The sequence below is a fragment of the Haematobia irritans genome, chromosome 2, assembly GCF_050003625.1.
Source record: "Haematobia irritans isolate KBUSLIRL chromosome 2, ASM5000362v1, whole genome shotgun sequence".
Classification (NCBI taxonomy): domain Eukaryota; kingdom Metazoa; phylum Arthropoda; class Insecta; order Diptera; family Muscidae; genus Haematobia; species Haematobia irritans.
The window spans coordinates 95,065,762-95,080,076 of record NC_134398.1 but is presented as its reverse complement, the minus strand read 5'-3'; the positions used below and the strand labels follow the sequence as shown (position 1 = coordinate 95,080,076).

The 14,315-nt window shown below is 39.8% G+C and overlaps 1 protein-coding gene across 1 annotated transcript; it reads right to left on the bottom strand.

Moving 5' to 3' along the window:
- Positions 1 to 2,044: 2,044 nt before the first annotated feature.
- Positions 2,045 to 7,202, bottom strand: LOC142224808 (uncharacterized). Its single transcript, XM_075294592.1, has 2 exons — positions 7,179 to 7,202; positions 2,045 to 7,123 (listed from the first exon to the last, which is right to left on the bottom strand). Exons 1-2 carry the CDS (start codon positions 7,200 to 7,202, stop codon positions 2,045 to 2,047), a joined length of 5,103 nt encoding a protein of 1,700 aa, XP_075150707.1.
- Between the last annotated feature and the right edge of the window lie 7,113 nt (positions 7,203 to 14,315).

The window sequence follows — 14,315 nt, the reverse complement described above, 5'->3', positions numbered from 1 at the left end:
TAAAGCCTATTTAGAAAAAGCTAAGGCGGAATTTTTTACTTTCACACCGAAAGATATTAAAACCAAAAGTTATCTATTAAAAGGGCTTGATAACATATATCTTTAAATGAAATAATACGAGGTCTAAATAAATATTCCTGCGATGAACTTAAGTTTATGAAAGTGAGCGAATTTCTCACAAAAAAAAAAAAAACAAAATGCAGCCATAGGCATCGAAAATAAGTTACCAGTCTACTTAGTGCAAATCACGCCAGAGAGTGGTGTAAATAAGCTAAAAGATATAAGTGTATTATATCACCGTGCCTGAATGCGTAGCACCGAGAAATAAAATAAATAAAAACACAAGGATTTAGTTTTTCTTTTCAATAATGTTTCAATAAAACGTAATTTTATTGAATTTTTTGGGAGATTAATTTACCTTTTACAAAACAATCGTTGGACGGACGTAATCCAGTAACGAATAATAACAAAAGCTTAGATGCCGCAAGACAGTGATGGCGCGACTCGTTAGAAAAATGTAACGAATTGTGCTGAAAGCACAGAGCTGCATCCAGAGCTTAGGGTACATTTTCTAACGAGGGGGAAATTGTCATTTTACAATATTCTAAGTCCCCATCTAACGAATAAATTTTGACCTTACGAATTTGAACTTAAACATTCCGCCCGCCTTGCAACATCCAGCTATGTTGTAATTGAAATTCATTAATACATAGACATTACATACAATATTTTAATATCAAAATAAATATAAAATGCGATGTCAGTTTCATTTTCAAATTGAGCAATTTTTTTTTTTTATTAGTTCATGTATTCATCTTTTCCAACTTCATTCTTTCTTAACTAAATGCTCGTAGAGCCGTTGACCCGGAGGGTCTGCAGTGTCTGGGTTATTGGCCAGGATGACCTACGACACTTATGGTTGGCATTGACCTGACACTATCCAGCCAAACATCGTTAGCTGCGCCAATGGGAATCCAGGACTCGAAAATATTTGTGTCTTTAGAACCCGTGCGTAGACATCGGGCCCTAGAACCAACCCCACCCCGGAAGGACGGTAAAACCTTGGGTCGGCCAGCTGGAGACACTCGAAATGTTCCCGTATCGTATCTGGAGCCGACGACGATGGGGTGACAACACGGGTCAGGTCTGTTACCCGGGCAGAAAAAACCAATTTACTTTCTGCATTGTGTCGGGAGACAGCAACAAGCGGACAAAATGCGTCATGCGACGTCATCGCTGAGATAAGCCGTAGGCTGAGAGCTAAACTGCTACAAATCATACTGTACCCCGCACACGGGTCGAGGACAGCTCGGACAGGAATTCGACGATCGGACAAGACAAGCAAGAGGACTATAGTGGGACCAAGCGTGACGGTTGGTTGTAGAACCAACATCGGATCAGATAGGGGAGCGGTATTCGTGATACAGTACGCGGACGAGTTAACGGACGAACTTGACTTGGACTTTCTCTTCGACAAGGTTTGAGCGGAAGGACGTTGTTGCTGGTCAAATGAATGTAGCAGCGTATGGTGGCTATCTCCACATTCGCGGCACCTCTCGCGACTATTGCAGGTCGATCGCATGTGAGACCTGCCCAGACAGTTTGAACATACCCGATGCAACACTACAGTGCGCAATCGTTGCTCCAAACGCATGTTCAAAAATTTGCGACACGACCGTAGATTGTGACTTCGCATACACAACACACAGACATTCGAGCGCCCTCTTTTATTCACACCTGAATTCTTTTGGGCAGTCCCCGTAGGGGATGACGATGGTTTGGCTACGTTGGTTGCGGATACGTCAGCAGGAGCCGTATCAGCCCCCGACGGAGGGACAACTTTCTGCGTCGGTACTACCCCTTGTGAAGAGGCGACGACTGGGGTCATCCCGACGTCAGGGACCTGCTCGATGGCTGGTAACGGCTCGCGGAGAACCGGTGCAACATTATTTTCTAAAATCTCTTTTTCCTCATCGGACATCGGGACGTCATCGGGACGTACTGCGAAAAGAAAGATGACGCTTACTATATGAACGATCGAAAACTATTCGGTCAGTATGACCAATTTTACCACCGGTCGTCTTACAACACCGTTTGCCGTTCTCACGTCTGCAACTCTAACGCGACCGTCAGATCCTGGGTGGACGTCATCCACACGACCTAATTTCCACGATGTAGGAGGCAATTGCTCATCACGAATTACTACCAAGTCCCCTACTTCGATATCACGCTGCGGAAATTTCCATTTATACCTTTTCTGTAAGCCTTTCAAATATTCCTCTTTCCACCGTAAGCAGAACTGTTGCGACAGCGCCTTCATTTTCCTAAATCGATGCACCAAATGAAGTGGTGATTCCTCCTCTAACTGTTCAGGAGGCGCCAAGATCGGAGATCCTACCAAAAAATGGCCAGGCGTAAGTGCCACCAACTCTTGAGAACTTTCACTCATCGGGCACAACGGCCTAGAATTTAAACAAGCCTCAATTCTCGAAAGAACAGTCGAAAACTCTTCAAATGTATATTTGAATCCAGATGCATGTTTCCTAAAATGCGTCTTGAAGCTTTTGACAGCAGCTTCCCAGAGACCACCCATATGTGGCGCCCCGGCAGGGATAAACTGCCAGGAAAGCTGCTGAAACTGGTATGCGGAACACACCTTATCACGTCCTTCTTTAAAAACACATCTCAAATCCTTTTCCATTTCGCGTGAAGCGCCTACAAAATTTGTACCATTATCCGAAAAAATGGTCTTGGGACAACCGCGTCGAGATATAAATCTGTGAAAAGCGGCCAGAAACGTTGTCGTAGACAAGTCTGATGTGGCTTCCAAGTGTATGGCCTTCGTCGAAAAGCATACAAAAACGCAAACATAACCCTTTGTTATCTTACATGCGCGCCCTATAAATGACTTAATTTCGAAAGGCCCCGCAAAATCAACGCCAGTCGTAGTAAACGGTCTGGTAAGTACAGTTCTCTCCGGTGGGAGAGCCGCCATGATCTGCGTACAAGACTTCTTCCTATCCAACAGACACCGTTTACACCGGTTAATAGTCGATCTAATCAAAGATGTTAAACGAGGAATCCAATACTCAATCCGAATAAGACGTAGAACCAACTGGTTCCCTCCGTGAATAGATATGTCGTGAACATATTTCACTAGTAACCTAGCGAATCTACTATTATACGGCACTATAATTGGATGTCGCTCACTATACGACAGGGTAGGACACCTACTCAAACGACCATTCAACCTCATAACCCCCTCCTCATCCAGGAATGGATTCAATGACAACAACGAGCTCCTGGAACCTAACGGTTTCTTTTCCCTCAAACAATAGTACTCATCTGGATAATGAGCCCTTTGAGAAAGAACAGCTAGACGTAATCTCACTGCCTTTAATTCGGTTGCCGTCAACGTCTTGTCGTGATACACATTTCGACTAGCATGTGAATAATGGGTCCTGTGATAAAACCTAAATATATATGCGATGACTCGTAGAGCCCTATCTAACGAAGAAAACCTCTCTAAAATGTCCTCGTAGTTCGTAAAAAACGATGCGTGAGTCCTGACCGCCCGTACCTCAACGTCAGTCTCAAGAGGGGTGAAATCATTTATATCCCACTGAGAACTATCTGAGCAGAGCCACTCTGGTCCATGCCACCAAAGCGACGAAACCGCCAACTCTGCAGGCGACACTCCGCGACTTCCCAAGTCGGCCGGATTGTCCTCAGAGCGAACATAGTACCAATTCTGTCCCCCAGTATTCTCCTGAATCCTACATACGCGATTCGCAACGAAAGTAGACCACGTAGATGGCGTCTTTCGAAGCCAAGAGCGGACGATCGTAGAATCCGTCCAACAATAAACACGTCGAAATTCAATATCTAACTCCCTGGCTATAGACTTGTAAAGTTCTGAGGCCAAAACTGCCCCACAAAGCTCCAAACGTGGCAAAGATATAGATTTGATGGGGGCTACCTTAGTCTTACAAGATAGCAAATGGGTGAAGATATGTCCCTGCGGCGTAACCACACGAACATATACTACCCCCGCGTATGCTTTTTCCGAGGCGTCGGAAAAAACATGTAATTCTACCTCACAGTCTGTGGAGTAATTGACCCATCGAGGAATACGAACGTGATTCACATCCTGATAGGTCTCGACAAACTTTCGCCATTGTCGCTCAGTTTGTAACGGAAGTGACTCGTTCCATCCTATCTTATCCAACCAAACCTGTTGCATAATTATCTTCGCCACTATAATAACTGGCCCCAGCCAGCCAACAGGGTCAAATAGCCTAGCTATAGCCGATAAAACCTCTCTCTTCGTAAACCGAGATTTCCGCTCAATCGGTTTCATCTCAAAATAAAATAAGTCCAACTGCGCATTCCACCTAATACCCAACGGCTTCGAACTACTAGCCTCAACAAACTCCAGTAATTTGGCGTCAACCAAATGGTCAGCCGGAAGCGATTCCAAAATGGCTAGCTCATTAGAAGTCCACTTCCTCAGTTCGAACTTTGCCGATGATAGTACTCTAATCAATTGGTCCCTAGATTCAACAGCAGTATCCACGTCATGGTACCCTGTCAAAACATCATCCACGTACATGCACCTTCGTAGAATATGTGCCGCGTGGGGATATTCATCTTCGGAGTCATCGGCCAATTGCAATAACGTCCGTATGGCTAAATAGGGAGCACAATTCACTCCAAATGTCACGGTCTGCAGCTCATAGTCTTGTACATCTTTTTGTGGGGAGTCCCTAAAGACAATTCGCTGCAGAGAAGTATGGGCCGAATTTACCCTAATTTGGCGGTACATCTGTGTGATGTCGCAATTAAAAACGTATTTGAAAAATCTCCACCTCAAAATCAAATACACCAATTCCAATTGTAATGTGGGTCCCACATAAAGAATATCGTTCAGACTTTTACCATTTGAGGTCTTATGCGAAGCATTAAAGACAACTCGAAGTTTGGACGTCAATTTGTCCGGATTGATTACCGGGTGGTGTGGCAAATAACACACAGTTTGATCTGCAGGAGAAGTCGACGACACTGGTCTCATATGTTGCAAGTCCAAATACTCTTTAATCACCCCGTCATACATTAATTTTGTTTCAGGCTTTCGTAAAAGCGAAGCCTCACCACTAATAAACTGCTTCAAACAACTTGTCCGCGAATGTCCAAGCAAGACTTGTCCCTTTAATTCGGGTTTTATCGGAAGAGTCACTACGTATCTTCCATCGGAATCCCTATATGTGGTATTCTTAAAATTTTCCTCACAAAATTTATCTGCGGGAGAACAAATTGCCCGTCTTGGTAAGTCCTCTAATTCCCAAAAGCGAAGAAGAGTCTTGTCAAGACCATCTTCCTCCATAAATTCTACAGTCGTTGAAAAAACTGTCACACTGGAAGTGGGAATTGAACCAGTAATGAGCCAACCGAAGACTGTCTGTTGAGCAATCAACGAACCTAAAATGCCGGAGCGAACCCCCTGTAATATAATTCTGGGATACACGTCTGCCCCCAACAATAAATCAACCGGACGGCTATCGAACAGATTAGGATCAGCCAAACGCAAATTTGGCAAACGTGACATATAATTCCGACTCACTTGGAAAGACGGTAAATTCCCAGAAATCTTAGGCAGGACCAACGCAGTCGCCTCTACCAAGACCGATCCATCTATGGGTGACCCTATACTCAGAGGGCAAATACCGCGAGAAGTTATCGAAACCGATTGATTCACGCCCGATATCGAAGACGTCGCACTCGTTATCGAAATCCTAAGCAACTTTTGCATTTTTTCGGTAATAAAGGAGGCTTCCGATGCTGGGTCAATAAGAGCCCGAGCTGGGTACGTCATACCCTGATGAACGATGTTCACCATAGCCGTCCCTAATAGTACCGACCTGTTCTGGGAAACATGAAACACTTGCCTGGCCGAAGTACCAGACACGATTCCAGACGAAGTGGAAGGCTGCGGGTCAATCAAACCGCTAGAATCCGTAGGACGAGCGGCCGAAACTGTCGAGGACATAGTCGCCACATTCGTAGAATGGCAAGAATCTCGATGAAGCAAAGTATGATGCCTTCCTTGACACTTCTCACAACTGCGAGATGTAGCACAGTTGTTAACGTCATGTCTACGAGATAGACAATTGAAACAACAGCGGTACCGTTTCACAGCAGTCAACCGATCACTCACAGAAAGATTCCTAAATTTCGGACAAACACGAAGATGATGGCTTTGTCGTGGACAAAGAACACACATCTTATCGACGGAATCTCTAGAAGAATGAGAAGTGCATTGCGAATTACGCGACCTAGATGGCGAAGATTTCGGAGCTGCATTCGTAAAATGCGTTCGCAGTTTCCTGCCATCAGTTTTCTTCGAAGCATCGATACCCTTCAAATTGCGGAGACACGTGAGTGTCTGAATCCTTTCCGTAAGAAAACGATCCATGTCCACCCAAGACGACAACGCAGACTTATCACTTATACCCTGTTCCCACAAAGTAACACTAATCTTCGGTAGACGTTGCACACACAAATATATCAAAATCGGATCCCAATCGTTCGTAGGAACGTTATTCACAGCCATCGCCGAAATACATGCGTTTATACCACGCTGCAAGTTCTTCAACCCAGAACTTGTCTCAGTGTCTAAGACCGGAAGGTCAAAAAGTAGTTTCAACTGATTGCTGACTAAAATTCTCAAGTTGTCATAAGTTTCCTTTAACGTCCTCCAAGCTAACTCGAAACTCCTATCAGTGAGAGGAAATCTTCTTACAACTTCACGGGCGTCGCCACTAGTCTTTTTGAGCAAATGACACAAGCGCTCAATATCACTCAGACGGGAATTTTTTACATAAACAGCAGTAAACAAATCCCTAAATGTTGGCCAAGACTGAAAGTCACCATCGAAAACCTCAATATCGCATGGTGGTAAAGCCAAACTATGGACCGCACCATGGTCAACACCTAACAAAAGAGAATTTCCCGATACATCCACATTACCAGAACGAGCAGAAATATCCGCCACATCGGCCTGCTGTATAGGAGTTGACGCCCTAGGAACGGCTTTTAGACCGTCTATCTTCCTTTCGATGGAGATCTGGCAACGACGTAAACAACAAGACGTATTTTTTTTCTCAAAATAATTGTTCTACATCTATTATTAAATTATTATACATAGTTGACATTTTCGGGCATCAAATTGCAATTCTATGCAATGAAGGTGCCTGGTTCTTTGCCGCCTGACATGGACTGCGATGTAGTAGAGGAGGAGGTGCCCACAACATCTCAACTTAAAACATCTTCAACAACAATTGGCAAATTAGCCATGCAAACAAAAACAACACCCATTACTAATGACCGCAAAAGACAACGCATAGAAAATATTATTTCGCCCATCAATATAGATATTTCCACCTTATCGAAAAGGCTAACAAATCATAACCCTAAAGACGGAAACCAATTCGGTATTTTAAGTGTCTTGGCAGATATTGATATTCAAAGCTCCAATCCACCAGCATCAAAACCGATTGTTAAAGACAACAAAAAATCAAACAAAAATGAGAATAATGAAACTGAAACACGAATAAAATGGTGTCCACCTATATTTGTATACAACGTCAACATTAAAACGTTGGTAGAAACATTGAAAACCACAGTTCCTGAATTTACATTTAAGATCAAGAACGTGAATAAAAATAAGAGCAAGCTATACTTTGCTGATCCAAATGTACATGCGTCAATGATGGAACTTTTGAAGGCAAAAAACATCCATTCATACTCCTTTACCCCTAAGGAATTCAAAAGGGATTCAGTAGTGATAAGAGGTTTATATCCAGATACAGATATCAACATGATTAAAGAGGAACTTAATAAAAGGGTACCGCTAACAGTTGCAGACGTAAGTAAATTTAAAACCGCTGCTTCAATCAAAAATAATACCGACACTTCTCTTTTCTTGGCAACTTTGCTTCCGGGGAAGAAAATTGGTGACGTATCTCATATCACAGGTCTTCAAAACCAAGTAATTGTTTGGGAAAAACCCAAAAAAAAAGACACTGAGATTCAATGCCGTAGGTGTCAACGTTGGGGTCATAGTGCCCGCAACTGCAATTCGGCATACAGATGTGTGAAGTGTGAAAATAATCATGGACCGGGTGAATGTCAGAGGCAGAGATCTGACACGTCAGAACCATATTGTAAAAACTGCAATAAACCTGGACACCCAGCTAATTGGAGAGGTTGTCCTACTTACAGAAAGTATGTTGCTGCTAAGAAAGAACGGTTACATACAGCGTTGGAACAAATAGCCATTGCAGCTAACAACGTAAAAAGAGCTCTGAATTACTCCGTCAGAACCTCAAGCAAATCATTTGCTAGTCTTTTCAAACCAGCCACTTCGGAAGAAAGTGGCAAACAAAATAAACCAAGTTTTGTTGAAGACTTCCTGAAACTAGCCAACTACTTCTTGGAACCCCAAGAACTGACCCTAGAGCAGGAGATATGTATTTTTATGAACGAATTTCAAAATATGCCAAAAGCTGATGCAAAAGCCGAATTTTTGCGTCTTTTCAACAAAGTTAAAACACAATATGGCTATGGACCATAGATCATTAAACTTTTTAACTTTCAATGTCCGATCTCTGATCGATAAAAGTAGACAAATTGAATTACAAAAAATTCTACAAAACAAAAACATCGACTTTGGATTCATACAGGAGTGTCGTCTCCGAAGGAACATGAGACCAAAACTTGAAGGTTACTATTTCATTCATGACAATTCGGCGTTAGGGACTGCTATTGCCATAAAAAACTCATACAAATACGTCCGCACGACTCTTAATAGTGTTGGAATCAAATCATGTTTAGTGCAAATTGAATCATCGTCCAACAATGGAAACAAAAGGTACTTAGTTGGATCAGTTTACATTCCATGTAGCATCAACATACACTCTCTGAATTCCGATCTTCAGAAATTACTACAACTATGTGGTAATTACGATGGATTTGTTCTAGGCGGTGACTTGAACGCAAGAAACATGGTATGGGGTGATAGTTCAGATAACCCGAATGGTAAAACTCTGTCGAAATGGCTAGATGATAACAGCATAGATATTACTCGCCTATGTGATACTTCACCATCTTATCCAAACGGGCAATCCTTCCTGGATCACTTTTTAATAAGTGCTAACCTCATTGACAGAATCAGCAGTAACTTCGAAATCTCATCCCTTTCAACCTTTTCAGATCATTTTCCACTTTTGCTGAAATTAAAAATGTGTTCAGATATTATAATGGTTTCACCGCGAACCTTTATTTCATACAAAAATACGAATTGGGATAATTTTCGCAATGATTTGGATAGCGTGACGCGTCAAATTACTCCAGAACACTCAATTAATCTCAATAATCAAGAGATTGATTCTCTCATAACACAGTTCAATAGTGCTTTCACCAATGTACATAATAATCATTCTGCCAAAACAGTCATCAAAGATGGCAAACCTCCCCTGTCGGAGAAAGCTAAAAAAATACTAAAAATCAAACATCAATGGCAAAAAGAGCTTAAGAAGATATTTCACAGGCATGGGAACAGACTTAGTAGCCAGTATAAGATTTTATCTAAGCAAATTCAACTTTTAAAGATAATTTTAAAAGAAACAATAGCATTGGAAAGCGCTCAAAAGTTTAGAAATAAACTGGCTAACATAAAACCAGGTCCTTCAGCGTTTAAAGATATTTATAGTATATCTGGTAAAAATAAATCTCCTTTTTGCAATCAACTATGTGCCGATGGCACAATAATTACAAGCAGCAGTGAAATAGCAGATCAATTCAAAAACTTTTATTCATCAACATTTCGTGAAACCATTCCATTAAATCCAGTACCTGATCTGGACAATAAGGTGACATCTTGCGTAGAATCCATTCCAGAACACATTTACACTTTTAATCAACATTTTCGCTCTCTTGACAATCCGGATGACTACCACTTCACAAGTCCTGAAAAGGTTAAAGAGGTTATTAATGCACTGAATAATAAAAGATCCTGTGGTATCGATGGAATTTCAAACTTCATCATTAAGAAATTTCCAGATTCAACAATAAAGTTATTTACGTTAATATACAATCACTGCATCAACAACGGGTATTTTCCAACAGATTGGAAAATGGCAAAAATCATACCCATTAAAAAGAAGCAAGACGCTATGACAACTGCTGATTTTCGTCCAATTTCTTTACTGTCCAATGTTGGGAAAGTAATGGAACAATTAGTGAAAGATAAAATCGAAAAGGAGCTTATTATAGATCCTATATCAAACTTTCAATTTGGATTTAAACGAAAACACTCAACCCAACATGCTCTACTAAAATTTCACAATGACATCATTGCAGGACTACGATACCAAACTTGCACAGTGGCAATCTCTTTGGATATAGAAAAGGCATTTGACTCTGTTTGTCATAAAGGAATTCTCTACAAATTGACAGGCCTTGGTATCGATCCTTATCTCATCAAGTTGACCATGAGCTATTTATCAGCACGGAAATTTCTAGTCTCTGTACAAGACACGTCGTCTACAACAGGAATGATTAGTAGTGGGGTACCACAGGGAAGTGTCCTTGCTCCATTCCTGTTTAACCTCTTCCTTCACGATTTCCCACACACTACTAACTATTCCAAAGCCATTCTATATGCTGATGACTGCATAATATACTCGCATCATAAATCACCATGCCAAGCCTTACACAACGCGTCAAACCATCTGAACATTATCAGCAATTTTTATAAAACGTGGGGCATCAAGATTAACGCTGCAAAATCCGAAGCCATTTGCATCCGAAACGCGTCCGGAAAATGTCCGAAAAATGTTGTCCCAGAAAGTAAGACACTAGCCGCCTTCCTAGATGGAATTGAAATACCATTTAAAACATCTTTCAAATACTTAGGAGTATCATTTGACAATCTATTGAAATTCAACTCGCATGGAAGAACAACACTACAAAAAGCAAAAAGAATAGCTGGGTCTTTTTCATTTCTATTTAACAACAAATACTTACCCATGCAAACAAAACTGCTCCTATACAAGGTGGCGATTAGGTCCGTGCTATTATACGGATTCCCTATATGGTTCACTATATCCCCAACAGTAGCCAAAGAGGTGGAAATATTTGAACGGAAAATCCTGCGTAAGTGTGTGAACAAACACTATGCACACAGGACAAAGAAATATTCCAATACTTATATATATGAAAACTCAGGAGTTGAGTCATTTTGCACATACGCTCTTCGACATCAAAAACTTTTTGCCGAAAAACTGCAAAACCACGAAAATATCCTAATGAACGAAATCTATGACATTGAAAGACAAACTATATGGGCTGAATCAACTTACCTTTCCTCCGTTGGAATCCTCAATGAAATCCTCAGCAACTCAACGATCCACGATCTGCCTCCTCTCTACAAAAAAACAACATCTGGCTCCCACAGGGGCTAAAACACATAAAAAAAGAAAATAATTTAGTATAAGTTTTAAACTAAATCCAAGACAACAAAAAAAAAAACAAATTTTACAAAATCTTGGTATCAAATACCACAGTTCAAAATGTACCTGAACGACCGCTTCAATTGTAGTCACTTTAAATGCTATAACATCAAACTGTGATATATACAATTATGTTACCATATACAAGTACACACATACATTCACTTAAGAAAAATTACATATCTATATTGTTTCATGTATTCTGCAATCGTATTATATAGCAGACACTTAAACACTCTTGTTATCAGCAGACACTATGTTTGCTTTCGTTATTTAGTTTGTAGACTGTTGTTTTGTTTTTATATTTATTATTTATTTATGTTTGACAGCAACCATTGCCTGTCAGGTCTCTGTTAAGGCCGCGAGCAAGCCTTATTGTCTAGTCAATATGTATGTTAGTTAACATATACTCCATCTCAATCATGCTAGTAGCATTTCTCACACATCATCGTGTATTAGAATAAGACGAAGATAGTTCTAAGTAGACAATACATTCTTCTGTAAAGAATATTCCTATGTAAAAGAAAGAAAATAAGCCTCAATAAAATTTTATTCTATTCTATTCTATTCTTCCTTTCGATAGAGGAAACAATACGAATATAGGCATCATAAGTTGCCTCATACTTGCCGTCAGCAGATTCTACCTTTCCCTTATCTGAATCCTCCTGAAGATCGTCTAAACACTCCTCATACCTCTCTTTCACTCTCTCCCAGAGTGATTTCGCCTCTTCGACCTGAGCCCTTAGAGAATAAACATCTAAATTCTCCTCCTTCAAAGAGCTAACCCGTGTCCCAAACTTCACAACCGCATCAGCGGCTCTAATGAATCGCGCGAATGTATTAACTGGCATATTGAAAATAATTTAGCGTCACAAAAATTCACAAAAACTCGTAAAGTATGTGAACACGCACTTATCGACAGCGAAAACTGGCCGAAAAATCAATAAATTTGCACAAAATGCCCAAAAATGCAAAAACAAAAATTTACAAAATTTTTCTTTCAGTGTATCAAATTCTCACACTGCACCGAAATTACCACAAAATTTCTTGAAGTGTAAACAATTGTTCGTAAAACAACCACTTCAAAACTTAAAATCAAAAATTTCAAACAATTTGTAAACTATTGGACTATTTTTCTCTCAGTGTAGAAACAATTAATTTTCGTTCAGTGTACCGAATCACAACATATTTTCCCCTTGTACAAAAAATAGGCAAATTATTCAAGTTGAATTCAAAAAATCTCAAAATTCTACTAAAATCTTCGAACTAATTCTCTCAGTGTATGAATGAATTTACGAAAATTACGCTCAGTGTATCGAAGAATACTGCCGCTGTATCAAAACTTCACACACGAAATCCAGATGATCAAAAAATTCAACAAATTATAAGAAATTATAAAAAAATGTCTGTAAGACCAAATGTAGGGTGCACGGACTGTAAAATACACCTCTACACTTCCACGCCAGATAATCTCCCCAAAAAAAATTCAAAATCACAAATAATAAAAAATATAGAAATAAAAATATATATACGTAATATATACGATAAAATAAAAATTATACGATCGTACCGGACCGCCTGTAGGGTGCACAGTGACCAAAACGATAATTTTTACTAATGCGCGTAACGCTAATGGGTCATACAACACGATAACCCAAAAAACTCAATTTCAAAAATTTTTATAATTTTCTTCAAAATATTTACGACTCGCGGCCCCGTGAGGGTTAACAAATAAACCAAAGAAACACAGCTCAAAAAAAATATGTATGTATATACGTGTGTGTATCACTGATCATACGTAGGTATGTAATTCAAACGTTGACTGCAGTGACGATTGATGTTTGTTTACAATAGTAATACGACCAACAGAGCCTTTGGAGTCTGCGTGTATTTTGTTATTGTTTTATTTACTTCAAGTTAAAGGCAACGTAATTGCAAATAATGTTTTGAAGTAAATAAGCACTGTCAACGTTTAAATTCACCACACAACACCAATATATACAATAGATTTTTCACTTTTTATTTTGATTATTCTTTCACTTGAATATCATTTAACAAAACGAAATTAAACAAACGAAAGAAATGTACGTACGTATGTAGCAACGAATGTGTGTTTTTTGAAATGCAATTTGCCGTCGGCAAAACGAAATAATTGTATCGATGTTGTAAAACGACCGCGGTTTAAATTTAAAAACACTCGCGATTTGCTCAATTATTTTAATAAAACACTGACATACGCACCTGTGTGTTGATAAATAATTATTTAAATAATTTTTCAAATGAAATCTTCCACAAATATGGCTGCAAAGTGGCTGCTTTTTTGTTGTTGCTTCACAATATCAGCACTTTCCTTTGAAAAAAAGACAAAACAAAATCCTTTATTAATTGCTGTAAGCAAGTATCCGGCTCGATTGGACCAATGAATGCGTAGCACCGAGAAATAAAATAAATAAAAACACAAGGATTTAGTTTTTCTTTTCAATAATGTTTCAATAAAACGTAATTTTATTGAATTTTTTGGGAGATTAATTTACCTTTTACAAAACAATCGTTGGACGGACGTAATCCAGTAACGAATAATAACAAAAGCTTAGATGCCGCAAGACAGTGATGGCGCGACTCGTTAGAAAAATGTAACGAATTGTGCTGAAAGCACAGAGCTGCATCCAGAGCTTAGGGTACATTTTCTAACGAGGGGGAAATTGTCATTTTACAAGATTTTAAGTCCCCATCTAACGAATAAAT

Coding starts and splice junctions, on each gene's coding strand:
- LOC142224808 (XM_075294592.1), bottom strand. CDS start 7,202: ATGTATAATAATTTAATAATAGAT. Junction 7,124..7,178: donor ATAATAATTTAATAATAGAT/GTAGAACAATTA, acceptor CGTCGTTGCCAG/ATCTCCATCGAAAGGAAGAT.